This window comes from Amphibalanus amphitrite, unplaced genomic scaffold, assembly GCF_019059575.1.
Source record: "Amphibalanus amphitrite isolate SeventyFive unplaced genomic scaffold, NRLGWU_Aamphi_draft 000112F_arrow, whole genome shotgun sequence".
NCBI classification, from domain to species: Eukaryota; Metazoa; Arthropoda; class Thecostraca; order Balanomorpha; family Balanidae; genus Amphibalanus; species Amphibalanus amphitrite.
This window is the reverse complement of record NW_024881607.1, coordinates 99,074-119,584: the sequence shown is the minus strand read 5'-3', so window position 1 is coordinate 119,584 and position 20,511 is coordinate 99,074. Positions and strand designations below refer to the sequence as shown.

Sequence of the window (20,511 nt, the reverse complement as noted above, 5' to 3'; positions counted from 1 at the left end):
ATTGCTATGTTATTTTACTTGTGGTTGTTCCTGTCCTAGCATGTTTGTTTCATGTTGGTTTCAACATTTTAATAGGTACTTTTAAATGAAAGGAAGACATGTCTGGCCCAAGCATCGTTGATGAGCTGCTAAGGAATAGTTTTGCTAGTAGAAGCTAGGTATGTTGAGAAGGTGAAAATTGTTCAGGATGGGCGGCCGAAACCAGATCTTAAGTGGGAAGCTCAGGTAAGTGGAGTGGTCAAGACACCAGAGTATTCATTCACCATACCTTCCCTTGACTGTGGCTGATCTATTGAACAAAAAAAGGCATACATTGCAAATTAAAAACACAATGGCATCACAAAAATAGCAATGCGGAATCACAGGTGGATCTAGGTGGATCCTAGTGGTCCATTGGGGTCATGGCCCTCCTCCCAAAGGTTTTAATTTTATAGTGATAAGTGAGGGTATCATATTTTGTATACTTCAAATTTGTATTAAACTGAAACTGCATTGACAGACGAGGCATACATATTCATTTGACATTTCAGTTTCACCTCTTGTTGTGTTGTTTAATTTTGATTTAAATTGTTGTGCTGAATTGCTGCATTGGCTGTTTTAATAGTGTATTTTGATGAATGTACTTGAATCAAAATTGGTGTCATTTGTTTCATTTTGCTAATTACTTGTTTGGTTGTTTTGAGTGATTTGTGGAATGTGGAAATCATTCAGTTACCTATGACTTGACTAGTTATGCTATCCTGAATTATGTAGACTGGTGTCAGAGTGAAATGCATGGAACATGTCTAGGCTGTTTTTTGTGGATATGCTGATGCTGATGTGCTGATTTTGATAGTCATTTATAATAATTGTTCTGCTTCACCCATGTTTAGAATTGGAATGGGTGTGCAGGAAGTGAAATCTAGTCATCAAACTTTAATATGTTGTTGACAAGGCACAAGTGGGATATTCCACTTTCCAGGAACTGTACATGTATCAGTTCAAGATGGTCCATATCTAATGATTTTCAATGTACCTACCTAATAGACCATATTAACACACTCAATGTTTAATGTTGGAAAAACATAGAAAGGTGAATCCAGTGTTTATGCTTGAAAACGAATCACATTGTTGTTTCATGGTCAGTGTTTGGCTGTATGGGCTGTTTTTAAATTTGGCTTTTAATATTGCACTGCAAAGTGCAATCTTTACCATGCCAACTGAACCTTTCTCTGATTCAGCATCATGCTGAGATGATGGTTCCATTTGCATTTGTCATAAAATGTACATATGATTGCATTGGATTAGATTGGTGCTTGCAGCCCATATAGCTAATTAGGTACATCTTTGCTAGGACCAGTACCTAAATGTGGCTATCTTGAAGCTTGTATCCTTAATTTGTACATGATTTTTGCAGTTGGTACTGCTTTATACTATTTATGAGTTTATACTATTTATGAATTAGCACCATGCATACTATTTGTGCTCTTGTAGATTGTACACTACACACCTTTGCTATATGAAAATGTACTTCCTGTTGTTGTTTTTAATATGGGTTGGAAATGGGCTTTAAATTATGGGCAATGACCTTATTTAAAGTTTGACACTTGATGCACTTAAAAAGACAACTGGGAAAGGTCTTTCCTTTGAATGCAGATGGTGGTAGTGGTGGTGCTGAAGCATGAGATGTGGTGGTGGTGGTGGTAGTAGTGGTGATGGTGATGGTGGTGATGGTGGTGGTGATGGGTATGGTGGTAGTGGTGGTATGATTGTGGTTGTGCATGATTTTTCCCATTTGAAGCTGGGAGTGAAGATCTGCCTTGCCTAAAAAGGCTTCTACCCCTTCCTTGTTGTATGCAGTATGGGAAAACCAAGCGGAGATTCAACCCGGAGTTCTACGAGAAGCGCGAGTGGCTGACGGCACCGGGAGAGGGAGCGCCACGCCTGCTCTGCTGGCCAAATTAGGGGCAAATTAAGCTTGGTGATAACTCCTTGGGGTACCTCGACTCCCACCTGGCCATGACAGAGTGCCTAACCGGTCACGAGGGGCTGGCGCCGCCACTGAGTTTTTGGAGCTGAACTCGAAACTAGCAACCATTTGAACATTTACCATGTAGCTTTGGTGCCTTCGTAACATGTTACAAAGCTGTCAGAGGCGGTTGCCACCTACTGCAAATACCCGGCAAAACCCTTACTGATTGACCTGACCTGACCTGACCCGACCTGGCCTTAATGTATGAAGACATCATCTATGATCGTAAATAACATTATATTCGTGATCAGCACCCAAAAAACCCATAGCAGCCACCCTTTACGACGTTCTAACAGGTTCTACAACAGTAACAGGTTCCTAACGGGGGGGGCGGATATCCGCCCCCCCCCCCGTCGTTGCGCGTGTTAATATCGTTCGTTATCTGCTTAAAAAAGGCCGAAATATGCATAAATAAAATACAGTAACAATAACTACACGTTAGATACTGAAATACTGGCAGTTCTAATTACCTACTTAACAGTTCAGCAAAGCTTACAAATTTTCTTTAACCCGCGCCCTGCTGGGGGGGGGGGGTGTTTGAACACACCCCCCCCCCCCCCTGTGGTTTTTCGCGAACATCTCAAAAACGGCGGCGCGGAGCGCCGCCGTTTTTGGTACACCTTATCATACATCAATTCTACACATGTTGTGAAAATTTCAGACCAAGGTCATTCAAGGTCAGGTCACCAGGGCCTCGTTTCATAAAACTCTGCCGTAACTTACACCTCTCCGTAATTCACACCCTTTCAAACTACGGAGCGCAAATAAATCCGTTTCACAAAGCCACAACTGGAATTGTTTACACCTCCGTAACTAAGCACATTTGCGTAGTTACCGTAATTTATCAAGCGTCCTACAAATTACAATTTCATGTCAACACTTATTTTTTTACGAGATTTTATAAAACAATTATGTTGAATTTAAATCTTAAAAATTATGTATGAAAAAACAAAATTGATATTGATGACCATCCTTTATTAAAACAATATATTAAAAACAGCAAAAAGCCAGCTAAGCAGAAGTGCCTAACTACGAAAGTGGCGCGGCGCGGCGAATAAACGAAATTCCGATAGTGGCCACAAAAAGCGACTGGTACAGAAGATTTGCAGTTTCTTTTTCTCATTTTGGCTGTTCTTTCTTCCTCACCGGGCTCAACATTATAAAGTATATTAAAAATTAGCTTCGAATCTTCACATTAATTCAAAATCACGCAACATTTTTGTGCGTAGTTTACACCACTGATATCAAGAGCTTGATAAAATATTTGACGTTAATTACGTCGTTTTATGAAACCCAAATGGCATCAATTGGTCCGGAATCGAGCATTTGCCGTAAATGAAGCTCCGTACTTTTGATGGCGTGAATTACTCCGGTCTCCGGCTTTATGAAACCGAATTGGCATCAAATACGCCAAATCTGGCATAATTGACGGAACGCCGTTAGTAATTCCTTTTATGAAACGAGGCCCAGGTCACTTGAAGTGACCTCACCTCATCAAAACTTTCAATGTCTGTCATAGCTACACCGAGTGACCGATCGCTTTGAAACTTTCAGCGATTGCTAAGAGCAATAGCATGTACAAAATGTATATCTCAGAATTTTGATATCGATGACCTAAGGTCAGGTCAATTTTGCGACCTCCCCATTATAAGTCAATGGGAGAAAATTGAAATATGCCTCTTTTGGATGAAAGACATTATAAACACTCCCAAACACCGAATTACAAGTGGTTTAGACACACTGAACTTGAAAATGGTGTCCGTGACCCTTGTTTATGCCCTGAGGTCATCTTAGGTCACGAATGGTATCTAACAGTTTTTCGCAAATAACTTTTGATAGAGGCATGCTAGAGCGATGAAAACGCCTTAGATGTGTTCAGCTCGACGATACGGATCGACTGATATGCAACATGACCCTTTCCGGTCAGGTCATGACCTTGACCTGAGGTCAAATTTTCAAGTTGACCTTTCAAGGTCAAGTTATAGTTCATTCGATGCGTCTTGACGAGAGGAACACGATGCCGGTAAAAGTAAGCTCGTACATGGCTTGGGTCAAAAGTTATTGCAGAAAAACTGTTTTCGAAAAAATCGGTTATTTTTGCAGTTTTTGCCCCCTGCAGGCAAAACCGTTGACGTTAGGTCAAATCTGAGAGAATTACTCAGAAAGGGCGTTAATAGGGCTATCGAATGCGCTTTTCTGCGGCGCTGTAGCTCTATTGGTTCCCGAGTTATGCGTTGGCTTCTTGGAAATTTTCGACATTGGACCTGGAAATTGGCGAAATTTTGCCTTCAATGACCTCTGGTGACCTGACCTTTGACCTGACCAAAAAATTGACCGAAGTGATTTCGTCATTATTTTTTACGCTCTTTCGAACGCCGCCTTCCGCGTATCGCTACGTGGCCCAGGAGCCGAGTTACAAGGGGGGGTGTTCAAACACCCCCCCCCCCCAGCAGGGCGTGGAAATCCAGGACCCCCAGCAGGGCGCGGGTTAAAACAGAAGCCCTCGATGAAATCAAGCTATCCAAGAAAACCATCCAAGAAAACGTCTCGCGCAAAGTTTCTTGGATGGCTGGATTGCATTGCAAGACTGCATCACACATACTTGAAAAGAACACACAAGAAATGTATTCTTATTCTGTCTTTGGTTAGCAATTCCGACGAAGATCTGTGATCGAAATATCAATATCAATATATCCTTTTTGCTAAATTATATTTTACGAGGAAAGGTTATGTGATACTAAAACTGCTTTTATGATTATGTTCCTCGTATGTAGTATTATCTTCCTCGCACAAGCGCTCAACAACATAAAACAACTATCATTTAGTTGTTGGCCCTCTGGAGGCCAAAAACAATTCTCCGAAAGACCTCAGAAAGAGCTTTCAAATGCGCTTTTCCAAGGCGCTGTAGCTCTATTGGTTCCCGAGTTTTGCGTTGTGTGTTACAAAAATTGTTGAAATTGACAAAATTTGACCTTTAACCCGCGCCCCACTGGGGTCTGCGTATAACACGCCCTACTGGGGGGGGGGGGCTCTCCATAGCCCCCATCGTAACTCCGAAACTACTGGGCCGATCGTCAAAATTCAAATGGCGTCTGATAGCCCCGGAAAAATTGTCTAGCGAAACCTAATTTCATTGACCTCGAGGTCACCGATGACGTCACAGGTCAGGTCAAAGTAAAAATTATTAGCATTTTGGCTTGTTCACCTTTTGGGCTCTGGCCGCCGTCTTACAAGTCAGATCAGGCTAATTTTTGGTTTACACACTCGTGAATAGATGCTCTAGATACCCTGAGGGTACCAAACTTGTACTTTGATTTTCAGGTCAAGGTCAGGTTATCACAGGTCACGGAAATATTATATCATGCGTCGGTCACGTGACACATGCTTTATGGTCCATTTAGGCCATAGATTTCGAATTTGATGTCGTCTGTGTCATTCGAGGTCATTTTGAGTCGAATTTAGCTTAGGTCAGGTCACTTTCAGGTCAGAAAAGGTAAAATTTTGAAGTTAAAATGTTTCAACAAAAAAGATGTCTATAGGATGCAGTTTGAGCTCAGGAACACGATGGTGCTATTTATATTGGTGTGCGATGTCAAATACGTACTGAAAAATTGATTTGAAAAATTAATAATTGTGAATTTTTTGCAATAATGCGTATAACTTGGCCATTTTTGAAGATATTAAGCTAAAACTTGCTGGAGTTAGCCATGGGCATGTGTTCTATCACAGATGTTCCGGTTTTTCGAAGTCAAAAACTTTTTGAAAAAAAAATATATAATTTGAATTTTATGATATAAATTTTTTCAAGTGACCATCCCACCTTAACATTAATTTTGAGTTGAAATAGCCAAATTGGTGGCCATGGCCTGCAAATAACGGTTTGGGCACTCACAACATCGAAAAATGCTTTAATTCAGAGATATGGAATTTCAAACTTGCAGTTTTCGGATTCTAAGGGGCTAATGCATTGAGATGCCCCCTTAGAATTTGTGACGTCAGCGGTGATCTAACGATTTTAAAACCTCATACTAACATCTTTGTGAAGCAGTGGTGGTATATGCTATTCCAAAATGAAGTCGCTAGGAACAGCGGAGGTCCCCAAAAAGTAAACAAAAGTACCGGGTGTTCATTAATGAATGGAATAAAGTAGCTACGTCACGTGATAACAATAAATCACGTGAGCGCATTTTTTTCCTTGTAAATATGAAACATAGGCTTTATCATTTTTTAATACATGATAACCTTAATCACAGCGTTATCCAAACGCTTATGAATGGCTCTGGTTTCGAAGAGCCCAAATCGGCACTTCAAGACAAACTCGCCGTTCAATTATGAACTAGCGGGTTGGGTTGTGGAGAATTGTGCCGGGTTGGAAAGTCTTACCGTGGTTAGACGGGCTTTCCGCCTTAAGCTCTCTCCTAGAAAACCAGCAGCAATACCACATACCACATCTGAATGCTTTTCAGCGTTTAGTGGAGAGATTTAGGATGGTTGCAGCGACACGGCCATGTGTGCGCTCCGGGCGCCAGCCGATGACCCCTGGTGAAATGGAAAAGGTCAAGGATTTCTCCCGGGAAAATGTCACAGCTCATGCTCGGCAGGCGTGCGAAGAGCTTAAAATGTCCATTGGAAAGGTATGGAAGATCCTGATTCTGTCATGATTGGCCTCCCTCGATCGAAGGTCAACGATCGGATCATCTCGCGCGGAGGTACCCATCTGCACTGGCCCGCATACAGTCCCTACCTGTCCTGCCTGGATTTCTCGTTCTGGACCCAAGCTTTGAATCGCATGGTAGAATCGGAGCCGGAAACAATCAAAGAACTGAAAAAGGTCGTGGAGGACTTCGCCAGAACATAAACGAGGAGCAGATGAGGAAGATGGTCCGGCACACACAGCGCCGGGCAGAGCCGTGCGTAGCGGAGTGAAGGTGTTACTTTGAGCACTTCCTGTAGGAGACACAAGTGGCAAGCGGTGATCGCGATGATGTCATCATAAATGATAAACCCTCTTGAAAATGCATTGTGTGATTTGATAACGTGAGATGAAAATATATCTTTCTGGTGCCTACCTACTTTATTCCATTCATTAATGAACACCCGGTAAATGTATAATATCTTGAAAACCGGTGAATATTTTTCGGTGAAATTTTGTAGATATTCGTTTTTGCTCTTTCTGAACCGAGCGACATCACTTTCAGGCCAATTCATTAACTTTTTTGAAGGTGGGAGGGTCCCTTTAAATTTTCGAAATTTTGAAAATCCGAGATAGCAGTTTGATAGCGCGGTCTGTTCTGAGAAATTAGCAAAGAAATTAGATCTAGGTTAAAAACTGAGCTCTTGGGAGCGATTGCCGTGGTTCAATGTTTTGCGTCGGAATCGGCCGAACATGACGTAACTCTGACGTCATTTCCGGCCGACCTATGGTAGCTACGAAGTTTATATTTTGACACAAGGTGTCAAATTGATGCAGCCGAAGATACTGAAAGTTTCGCGTCGATACGTCCAGCGGTTTGGAAGTTATTGCAGAAAAACGGGAGGGGGCGCGGGTTAATGGCCTCTGGTGACCTGCCTTTGAACTGACCTAAGACCTAAAAAGCATGACCGAAGTATTTCTGCCATTATATTTGACGTTCGTTCGAATGCCGCTTACCGCGTGTCGCTACATGACCAAGGAGCCGAGTTAGTCGGGGGTGTTGAGACCCCCCCCCCCTCCCCGGCCCTGCACGGTTGGCACCGAGCACCGGCCCGGCGCGGGTTAATTGGGTTAAATCAAGCATACCCGCTCGTGTCGTGCCTCACGCTGTGTTCAGATTCATGAAGAATATATTGACCGCTAAAACAAATTTGTTCCATTATTTTTATGGCAGGGAAGACGGGATTGGTAAGGTACCACCTACCTCGCCGGCCGGCTGTGCTGACTTGAAGATATCATAAGGCTGAAGGATCTTCTCGTAGTGGTGTTTTAACGTAAAACTGAGGTGGTGTTTGGCCGTGGGAAAGCCCATTCGGTGTGCGATCTGGTTCCAGCGGCGGCTGTGGGAGACGGCGTCCGGTCCACCTGGCAACACAAGGCACCGCGTCCAACGGGTCAGTACTCGCCCACCTGGCAACACCAGGCACCGCGTCCAGCATATTTACGTCTGGACAACGAGTTGCGGGGAAAAGTGCTGATTGTGTTGCAGTTTTAGGAGCCGGTGATTAGGCTGGATTTTTGGGTTACTTTTTCGTTCCGATTCATGTATTTCATAGTGTTTGGCTTTTGAATATTTTAGTTCTTTCAGATAAATATTACTCGCCTTACAACTTTTGTAAAAACGTTTCATTTTTTATAAGCCGACGTTCAGAGTCCTAAAAATACACCAGCACTACAATCATTGTAAACCTTGTTGTAAACAAACAAATGGAGCACACAACCTGGCTCTGTTCCAAGGCCAGTTTTTGTACGTCGTTTTGTTGGATGTTTTGAATCCCTTGAGATTGACTTATATCATATTTAAGAAGCATGTTGACTGAAAACAATCTGAAGTATCCAGGAGGCTGACAGAGGTCCTGACTACTGAGCAATATCAATATCAAGTTGAACAAGTTGTGAAATTTTGGTTGATAAACGCAAGTTGATCGGGCTCATATATAAGCAAGAAAAAGTAAAATTAAAAGAGCTTATTGTCCAAAAACAAGCTATAATATTGCAGACCTTGGAGCAATACTGAAGAGCACGCTGAGCAGGATCATGCCAGAAAATGTTGACTGATGAGCGCATATTGATGTATTGGTATGAATAATGAATGGTAATTTACAGCAGCAAGATAAATTAGTGCTAACTATCAAGTTAAAATCTAGAATGAATGGACTTGGGCAGTTTTACTATGCTTACTATATTTAGATGCTATGCAGATTGTAATGTGCATCGGTACTCAGTGTCTGGCAAATGAAACATGCAATCATTCCATTGCTACTGGAGGAGAAAGCTTGGATCACTAAATCCACTTTATGTTGATTTTGATGTTAATCATCATCACTGTATTTCTTTAAAAAAGGATTGTAGTAAAATTGTCAATGTGACAATACATGCAATGATGTGATCATATTATGTGTTCATAGTCATTCGTAATAGTCATTATTGGTCCAATATACAATGGCAAAGCTCTCAGTCTCAGCGTTTCTTCCTGTGGATGGCCAGCAATGACTCAGAGCTTAGAAGTATTAGGTTTCTTCACAGGGCTGGAATAAAAAGTACTGAGGGTAATCTTCTTCCACCAAGGAACTCTACTTTGACATGGTATGAGATGTAGGCACAAGTAGGTAGGTGCTCAGTTCCTATAGTCAGTAGTTGACAGTTGTGTATGTTTAGTCGGGTTAGCTTAGATCAGATTGTTAGTTTTTTAATTTGCCAAATGTCCATAAAAATGTGACCTGAGCAATGAGCATACCTGAACCTGACTAACCCGACGGCTGACCTAACCTCAATCATCACACATATTTGCATCCTACCCAAGACCTGCATGGCAGTAGCACCCAGTTATAGGTAGGTACTCACCCTAACTCAATCTTACCTGCTAACCTTCAACTTGCCAAAAGTTAGCTCACATTGCCAAGCTGTGCCCAGGGAAACAGTCAACTGAGGAACTGGCTCATTGGGTGGCTGGTGTGAGTCTGTGCATTTAAAGTGTTTCTTCTCTGAAGCTGCTCTGCACTGCTGTATGCCATGTTAGATGCTCAGAAAATGTGGGAAATGATTACTAAGCTACTTAAGTGCTTTGTTAATGCTCGAGACATGAACAAGTACAGATCCTGCAGGGTACAGCTATGAGTTAGGTGCTAGGTGAGTAGAGTATGTTATGTGAATGTGCTGTTCCCTGTTTGACCGTAAGTATACAAACAAGCACAGGGTCACAGTTATATTCAATCTCCACATAAACATACAACAAAAACGGCCATATAGCCTAACTCCGAACACACCACAGATAACTTAATTGCCTTTGAAGGCACAAAATGTTTTGATTAACAGGACAGGTTTACAATATATCCTCTGTCCTAGGGGGATCTTGCTGCCAAGTTGAGGTATGATGACTGAACTTCAGGATTGATCAACCTTTTCTTAGCCACTGCTTATATACGAGAAAGACCAAATGCTTGTTTGTTTTGATTTACAGGACATGTATACAATATATCCTTTGTCCTTGGGGGATCTTGCTGCCAAGTTGAGGTACGATGAATGAACTTCAGGATTGATCAACCTTTTCTTAGCCACTGCTTATAAACGAGAAAGACCAAATGCTTGTTTGTAAACTGCGTTGAAAATTTAATGATCCACCTTCAATTCTGACATGAAGGCACAAATGAAATAGTTCCCTCTCCTTTTGGAATACACAAAGCAAAATATTTGATAAATTTTAGTGGATGGACAAGAGCAATTCAAATTAGCATAGCTTTCCCTCAAGTTCACTTCTGGCACTGTTGATGAATTACAACTGACGCTTATTCGCTTCATATTTTGTAACAAACGCGCTAAAACTGCAATATAACAGCACTATATCCTTCTTGACAAAATGTATTAAAAATTTAGCCCTGATGGCATTCGTTCTTGGTGAAAACGTAATTACAAAATATTTTGTAGTAACTATTAAATTCCGGCCGAAAACAGTGCACGGTTTAAAAAAGAATCATTCCAATGACGGTCCATTCTTGCGGTCCTGAAATCGCCACTATTTCCGGCCTCTCCAACGCAACTCGTTGTCCAGACGTAAATATGCCCGCGTCCAACGGTACCTTGCCCGCCTGGCAACACCAGGCACCGCGTCCAACGGGTCAGCGCTCCCCCCCCCCCCCTGTGCTCCCCGTCCCCGTCAGCGCTCCCCTGTTCCAACTGTACCTACAACCCAATCGGGGATCGCTCCAGTGTCAAGACAGTGGCTCCGCTAGGAGAATACGAAAAGTTTACTATAATACACATTTTTCAGCTACCACCTTAACTCGCGTCCCGTCGAGGTCTGGCAGGTTTCAGTCCCTGTGGGGAAGGTCAAAGCCCCCCCCCCCCCGTCGTATCTCAGGAACCAACAGTCGGATCAGAAAAAATAAAACAGTGTTCGAAAGATGTCATCGAGATGCACCAAAGCCTGTTGGTACAGCATTGGACTCCCGGTGGTGAGAGCCCGGGTTCGAATCGCTCTGGCGCAAGATATTTGAGACTCCTGACGGGCATGGTCTGCGGTTGGTGGGAGCAGTCGCAGCCAGTCGGAGTCAGTTGAGTCGGACAGGACGTGTCCGGGTTTGAAGGGCACGTTAAACTTTGGCATTTAAATTCTCCCGTTACCAGGAATTGCGCGATCGGACGGTAGGGGTCGGGTCTACGCAACAAGCTCTGCTTAGCGTGGGCTCCGCCTCTGACAAGCCGTCCATTCAAACATTCGAGCTAAATTCTTTCTTTAATGCACAATAAACAGCATCAATGACTCAATTTTTAACCCATGACGTCACAGAAAGGTCAAATGAGGTCAAATCTGTCCAATTTACGACTAGCAGTCGGTCATAAAAAATAATGTAGATTTCTCAAATCAGTCTGGAAGGATAAAATTCATGGATTTGACCCGTGATAGTCATCTGAATGGATGATGACAAGTGACGTCACGAGAGGGGTCGGCCTCCACCTACGACTAGGCACAAACGTGACTCGTGGTATGGAACGGCATGCCGAACTTTGATATTTGAATAGCTATGAAGGCAACTCGTACATCTGTACGTCACAGCAACCTGGTTGGCCTTTTTCCTTTGAGCTATGACGTCACGGGAAGGTTAAAAAGGTCAAATTGTATCGGTTTGCAATCACAAACATTCTATTACGTAAAAGGGACTTATCACGTAAAAAAAGAGACGGGACTTTTCATACTTACTGAAGAAGAAATGGATATGCATCATAAATCTTACCCTAGACTAGTTTCAAGTACCTACACATGTTGGTAATAATGTTACGTCATAAGAAGAGTCACTATATTTAATCCTTCAAATGGCTATAATTATAGCAGTTTTAGACATTTTGTTTTTTTTTCGGCATGTATGAATAATAAGAATAAGAGAAACCATATGTACAGGGTGTCTCAAAAATTCGTTGACACATTTTCCATGCCAGAAAAGCATATAAGAACCAGTCAAAATATACCGCTTTGATGCCTATGTGTACAGTCGTAATAGTACCGCATAAAGTAACGGTGGATCCATCAAGCCTGACCGAGGAGGGGCCTGCTAAATTTGAGTCATCGAATCCATTGACATCCTCGTCCATTCCCCCAGGTCAATTGGTTCGGTAACTTTCAGATTATAGACGGCCCTTCCTCGGTCAGGGTTGATGGATCCACCGTTACTTTGCGCGTTACTTTTAAAGGGAGATAATGACCTTTTTCCACAAAATCAGAGTTAGGACCATTTTCTGACAAAACACAACAAGTTATAATGTAAATTAAAACCATTTTGCTCAATTCGGTACCTTGCCGCAAATATCTCAACTTGAAGTCACGTTAGCGGGGAGCGCTGAAAATGACCGTTGAATAAGTACTTACATCACTTTTTGGTACTTGCATGTAATTTTGTAAAATGAGCGTATTCCTTACATTTGATCTTCATCACATCTAGTTAGTTAATAGTCGTCTATAGTGCCTTCAAAAGATATTCATGGTTTGGGGGTGGTTTATGTCTAAATTTACGCAACTATTTTTCCTGTTCATCATCTGACGCCATAGGTATGCTGCTATTTTAGTAGCAACTGTATCGAGCGACTGATTGAGCGAACGACGACTCCTCGTTCGGCAGAGAAACGACCTGAATTTTTGTCACGAGCATCGCCAAAACTTTTCTCCCTTTCTTGTGCTCATTTATTTTCGGTCGCAACTTATATTTTGGTGGAAACAGGCGCACTGTAGTATGTATTGGATTCTTATGATTTTGTTAAATTATTCAATAATTCGTTTAATTTATCGGTGTGTCATCTGGTACTGACGTCCTATTCTGTTCTTCGTTTCAGGATGAAATTTATATGAACCTTTTTGATTTTGTTGATTTTCTTTGAAATAAATTACACATCTCGGTGCAACAAGTTTTGGATTTTTGCTGGCAATACATTTCATCTACAAGCAAATTATTAACGTAAAGGGAACGTAACGTAAACGAACGTAACGTAGACTATGATAATTTAACTTGAAGATACAAGAATTCGACAACACAAAGAAAACATGAAGAACGCAGAGGAGTGTGCACCAGATCTAATCCAAAAAGCTAAAAGAAGTACAGGGTGGGGCAGCATAATCGGGAATAAATATCAAACGGGATTATTTGGTCATGAATTTAAAAATACAGCTCCAAGCACTATTTTAGCAACATCCCATCAATTGGTCACCTTTTACCTATCTCTCATCCTATGTGACCGCCCTCGGCGTCGATGACCTTCTCAAGGCGGGTCCAAAAGCACGCGCATGCACGTGCAACCTCCTGCTTGTCCATGATCGCCCATCAGCATCGTACCTTGCACTGAAGACCGTCTTTACTGATGATAAGTTGTTCATTAACCTTCTACCAAAAAACGCTCCATGTAAAGAATTTGGTCGGATTTAAATCGGCGGAGTTGAAGGACCAGAAGTTTTTGGTTCATCTCAGGTGGAGGTGCCCTACACAATAACATGTCGACCTCACTGCAGTACCAGCACGGACAGAGTCCTCGTAAGACGTGATCTGGACCGTCAGTGATCCTCTGTTCCGACGGCTCCACATGAGACTGCCACAGTGCGGATGTATTTACCAGAGGTGCTCATTTTATCTGGGCTCGATGAAGTAGGGTGCACCACGTGCACCTCCCTTGAAAACCACCCATAGGTCCATCACCCCAACAGGATGTTTACTTTGCATGACCGCTGGAATATTCTCGATACAATCCCCTATATGGCTTGCCATTCTTTTTTGTCGTATTCCAGTCGGTGGTGAGATTTTTGGTCGCTGAAGTTTTGAACATTGTTTCTTTTTAATATGCTCAAGAGCGTCTTCCTTATATTCAAGTGAGTCATCTGTATGTCCTCTGCTAAGAGTTATTTTACGACGATTACGTTAACCTTTTGTCCTAAGTATTCCCACACAATCCTTATTGTCCGTGATAACACGTTGACCTGTCCAGCAACCTTTACGTGGAATTGCAGGGGTTTCAACAAAATGTTCTTGTTTTACTCGTTTAACATTAGTGTCTATGGGCGCGCGCAAAGCACTTGGAGGACCGTCGAACTATTTTGCTGCTCTTTTCCAGGAGGTTGCATGCTCATGGATGTAGTCATGTTAGATGATGCACAACTTTTGGGCGTTTCATTGCCATGCTATAATTTATCAAAATAATGTCATGCCTACTCATGATTAGAGCCCAAAAAGCATTCCCGATTATGCTGCCCCACCCTGTAGAACTAATGCTAGAAGCAAATTTACAAGAAAGTGCAACGCATTTGTCGAACTAAATGAACGAGGTGAACAATTTTTAGTACTACAAGATAAATTCAACGATATACGCGACATTTTTAAGGAATTGGATAATGCAAACGACCGACTTATTGAAACGATAAATGAAAACGCACCACATCACGTCATGGACGGCATGCTCGAAGATTGTGATTCATATATGGAAGAAGTCGACTCCGTTCTCGATCGAATGCGAGCAATATACGCCTCTTGTGTTTCCAAATCATCTTCAGAGACGTACAGATCTTCACAAATTCATGTAAAGGCTCTTGATTCACCTCGCTTCGGAGGAAACATTCGAAAATACTCAAATTTTAAGCAAGATTTCACAAGATTAATGGTAAAAACATACGGCAAGGACGCATATGCGCTCCGATCATGTTTATATGGTCCGGCTCTTCAAACCGTTAGAGGAGTCGAAGACGACTACGACAAAATGATTGAACGGTTGGACAAAGTTTTTGGAGATTCGCGAAAATTCGTCGATACCATCATTAGCGACATTAAATCAATTAAGCCCATACACGACGGCGATAGCAAGAAATTCATTTCAATGGTTGACGTTATAGAAAGATGTTGGTTGGACCTTCAGCGAATGGATATGAGTGAAGAAATGGACACTGTTGCGATGGTCAGCATGATAGAGAAATTGCTCCCTCCAGTACAAAAGCGTGAATGGATAATTCATGTGGACACGAATCGTATAAATTCCAAGGGGATGTTCGAAGAGCTTCTGCAATATCTTTTACGCGAAAAACGAGTGATCGAATACACTGAACACGACCTCCGAACCGACAAATCACGAACGCCTCATCCTGCGACTGTAAATCAAATCGATCGACCGTCTACATCACATTCATCTCATCGACCCTATAATCATTACGCACCTGTCCAGACGCAAGATAATCAAAATCATTCCAGTATCGTTTTTACATCACGTCCATGGTGCTGGTTGCATAAAACTAACGGACATTTGATTGAAAATTGTAGCGATTTTTTGAAGATGACGTTTACAGAAAAATTTGAAGCCGCACGAAAATTTGGTGCTTGTTTTAATTGCCTTCGAGCTACCAGACACATAGCTAAAAATTGTTCGGAATCAAACAAGTGTGACGTCATAGAAGCAAATCAAAGATGTGGAAGACGGCACCATCCTCTACTGCACAAAGCATATCTACCGGAACGTAAAGAACCTCAAGCCAGCCAAATTAGTAATGTACAAGTAAAAGAAAATCGTCCTTTGTTGGCAGCTACTGCGGTTCAATGTAACAAGCAGCGAGTTACTGTTATGTGGGACTCTGGAGCGAACATATCTCTCATCACCCACCAGGCAGCTGAACGACTCGGATTACAAGGCAATGAAGTCAGCCTATCCATAGTCAAGGTAGGGGGAGAACTCACGTCATATACCACCAAGGAATACAAAGCGCCTCTCGTTGATCTGGTCGGAAAGATCTGGATAGTGGATGCATACGGAATAGACGATATCACTTCAAATCTCCAGCGCGTGGACATACGGCAAGTTGAGGGCCGGTTCCCTGGTATTGATATTTCGAAATTCACCAAACCTGAAGGAAAAATCGACATGTTAATCGGCGTAGATTTTTGCACAATGATGCCGACAGTTGTAAAAACAGTTGGGAACAGTCAACTGTTAGAAAACCAATTCGGATTCTGTATAAGGGGATCGTATGGAGCGACGACAGAAGAAACCGAACATACTAATGCGACGATCCGAATCAACTACACGAGCTTCGACCCACACCAAGACGGAATCAAGAGAGAGTCCCCAAAACACATTGTAACCGAATTAGAGAACTTCTTTGAAATTGAAAGTCTCGGTACAAGACATATACCGAAGTGTGGTGGTTGTCGATGCGGAAAATGTATAACCGGAACGCATAATTTCACTTTGAGAGAAGAACATGAGCTGCAAATGATTCGAAGTGGATTGAGATATGATAGTGAAAGCAACAAGTTCACGATTGAATATCCCTGGATCAAAGATCCGAACAATCTCCCAAATAATATAGGAGCAGCAAGAGCAAAGCTACGGTCAATGGAGAATCGATTACAAAGATTAGATCATGATTGTCGTAAGGCTTACTGCGATCAAATGACAGACATGGAGAAACGCGGAGTGGCAAGGAAATTATCAAACGAAGAAATTGACAGTTATCAGGGACCGGTGCATTACATTCACCATCATGAAGTGATCAAACAAAATTCGTCGTCTACCCCAATACGTATAGTATTCAACTCATCAGCTTCGTATATGGGCCACGTGCTCAATGAATATTGGGCCAAAGGACCGGATTTTATAAACAATTTATATGGTATACTTCTGCGATTCAGGGAATATCCAGTAGCTATCACGGCAGACATCTCGAAGATGTATAACTCTATACAGCTCTCAACGCGCGATCAACATGTCCACCGATACCTCTGGCGCGATATGGATAAAAATCGAGAGCCGGATCATTATATTCTGACGGCCGTTCCATTCGGTGACCGGCCAAGTGGCACTATCGCGTTAACCGCTCTCCATACAATAGCAGAGAGGTTCAGAGGACAGTATCCAGAAGCAGCTGCCATGATCACTAGAAACAGCTATGTGGATGACTTGGTGCACTCAGTTCATAATCCAGACGAGGCTCTATATAGCAATCGCCTCACAGGTGCAAGATATTCTAGCAAGTGGCAACTTCATGATCAAATATTGGACAATTTCGGGGCAAATTGAATTGAATGATGCAAACATTCGTGTGTCAAACGAAAGCAATGAAAGGATACTTGGAATGTTATGGAAGCCAGCGACTGACTGGTTTGCGTTTGAAATGAAACTTAACCTTACAAAAGAAGAAAAGATCACCATCAGCTCGAATCCGTCCATGGAGGAAATATTACGCGTGATACCGCCCGTGTTGACACGAAGGATGTTGTTACGGCAGACAGCAACCATCTTTGACCCACTCGGCCTCATTGTACCCTTCACCATTCAAGGTAAAGTTTTGATGAGAAAACTTATAACCCGTCAAGTCCCAAATCAGCAGCTTGACTGGGACGAGTCCATACCAGAAGAATGCAAAGGCGAGTGGATCACTTACTTAGCGGATATGTTTAGACTGAACCGCATACATTTTACAAGATGTCTACAGCCCCCAGACGCAGACAGCGATCCAATCCTCATCATCTTTTCCGACGCCAGCTCACAGGCCTACGGAGCGTGTGCATACGCCCGATGGAAGCTTAAATCTGGACAATACAAGACCTGTTTAATAACAGCAAAAAGCAAAATATCACCTAACCGTCAGCTCAGTATTCCGAGGTTGGAGTTATGTGGAGCTGTGTTAGCCTGTCGTTTAGGTCAAACGATTTTGAAAGAAATGACTTACAAGTTTCAGGAAGTTTTATACGTGGTCGATTCAATGATTGTTCGGTCACAAATACAAAGGCAGTCATACGGATTCGGGACGTTCGTGGCAACCCGCATCGCAGAAATACAAGAGAAATCAAGTCCAACTGAATGGTGGTGGACCGGAGGTCGCAACAATCCGGCTGACCTGACGACCAGATATACCAAGCTGGAGGAGCTGGACGTGAATAGTGTGTGGCAATCAGGACCACAGTTCTTGAATTTTCCGAGAGAATCGTGGCCCATGAGCCAAAAGCTGTATGAACACGAATTGCCCGACAGTATCGTCGTCAATCTCACGACGATTGGAACCAACACTGCCAGGCACGACATTTGCAATGACATTGCAATTGAAAATTTCAGCAGCTATGATAAACTTATCAGAGTCACTGCGAGATTGTTGAGCATTGTGGAATCGGATACAAGATCCCTGAAGAGCATCGGCAAACCATTGACAGTGGAAGTTCTATCAAAGGCCGAGGAATTATGGATCAGACAAGCTCAAAGAACAATTTTGGAAAACTGGCAAGTTCGGTTTAGGAGGCTCGGTCCTAGCCTAACGGATGACGGTATCATCATTGTAGGAAGTCGCATTGCCAACTGGCTCAAGGAGAATTGGAATCGAGATTGTTACACGCTTCTACCATCAAATCACCCGTTAACACATCTGATCGTCCGCAAAATCCACTGCCGGGATCATGGCGGTATTGATAGCACGCTAGCACAGTTACAGACGAAATTCTGGGTGCCGGGAGCGAGACGAGTGATTAAAAGCATCAGGCGAGAGTGCATCGTGTGTAGAAGGCTTTTTGATAAGCCTTCACCTCAAGTGATGGGACCGGTCAATCCCAACAGACTCAAACCCAGTCCTGCATTTCACCATACAGCGCTAGACATGTTCGGCCCCTTTTTGATAAAGGATACAGTGAAAAGAAGAACAACAACCAAGACATATGGAGTGCTGTTTACGTGCCTGTCCTCAAGAGCATCGTACATAGATTTGGTAGAGGGTTACAGCACGCAGGATTTTCTCCTGACGCTTCGCCGCTTCGCAACGATTCGCGGGTATCCTGCCACCATATATTCAGATGCCGGTTCGCAACTAACGGCTGCCAGCAGGGAAATTCAAGACATGACCAATCAGTGGAATGTCAATGAGTTGGTGGATGCTGGAGTCAACCACGGCTTGACATGGAAATTTACCAAGTCGGCAGATGCCCCTTGGGAGAACGGATGCAGCGAGTCCCTCATTCGCCTTATCAAACGGGCATTGGCGATAGCAGTGGGTGATAGCAAACTGACTTTCAGTGAGCTGCAGACAGTCCTTTTCGAAGTAGCGAACATCCTGAATCAGCGACCAATTGGAAGAAAACCGGGAGCGGATCCACTCAGTGGTGCTTATCTGTCACCAAATGATCTCTTGCTTGGACGCACGGGCATCGACGCACCACAAGGGGAATGGCCTGAAACATCGAGGTTGGCAAGCCGATTCTTATTTTTGCAAAGGATCGTTACAACATTCTGGAAGAAGTGGTACCGGGATTACTTCACACAAATGATTGTTCGACAAAAATGGCACATCCAACAGCGAAATTTTCAAGTCGGAGACATCGTGATTGTCCAAGAGGACAACCCCGCGCGCGCGACTTGGAGGATGGCAGAAATAAGCAAGATCGAACCGAGTTCTGATGGATTGGTCAGGGATGTTACTCTGAGACACAAGCCACTGACAAGCGGATCAGAGTACAACGGACGGCCAGACATACTCATCAAACGATCGACACACCGCCTGATACTGATCATCGAAACAGACGAACGCACTCCGGGCGCCCCGGAGCCTCAGCGTGACCCCAGCGTGACCTCGGGACCTCAGCGTGACCCCAGCGTGACCCTGGGACCTCAGCGTGGGGGGAGTGTATCGAGCGACTGATTGAGCGAACGACGACTCCTCGTTCGGCATAGAAACGACCTGAATTTTTGTCACGAGCATCGCCAAAACTTTTCTCCCTTTCTTGTGCTCATTTATTTTCGGTCGCAACTTATATTTTGGTGGAAACAGGCGCGCTGTAGTATGTATTGGATTCTTATGATTTTGTTAAATTATTCAATAATTCGTTTAATTCATCGGTGTGTCATCTGGTACTGACGTCCTATTCTGTTCTTCGTTTCAGGATGAAATTTATATGAACCTTTTTGATTTTGTTGATTTCTTTGAAATAAATTACACATCTCGGTGCAACAAGTTTTGGATTTTTGCTGGCAAAATTCCAACCGACTCAATTTTGAATCGGTCCCGCCGACTGCACAATAAAAGAAGATAGATACAACACTTTTGCGGCATCACTGAAAAACTTATGCAGTACTGTTATCAAAATTCTCATAACACCGTTCGACAAACCTGAAGTCTTTTTGAAATAAATATGCTTGTATTTTTCGCTTCAGGCTCTGACGCCAAAATAATGAATTTCGTAGTCGCAATCGCAAGATTTGGCTGCGTTTCTGGCGCATGCCGTTCATTTGTGGCGCAAAATAATACTTGGAAACAAAGAAGAGTAGGCACTATGTACCCCCGAATTAGAATCTAATTAATTCTAAACCGAAT

General features: G+C 42.9%; 1 protein-coding gene across 1 annotated transcript in view; it reads right to left on the bottom strand.

Annotated features, from left to right (window-relative positions):
- LOC122381031 (lysine-specific demethylase 5A-like) overlaps positions 1-20,511 on the bottom strand; it is a 203,143-nt gene that overhangs the window by 141,447 nt on the left and 41,185 nt on the right. The window contains exon 5 of the mRNA XM_043364719.1: positions 7,909-8,069. Coding sequence (XP_043220654.1) covers positions 7,909-8,069 — 161 coding nt within the window. The remainder of the gene's footprint in view (positions 1-7,908; positions 8,070-20,511) is intronic.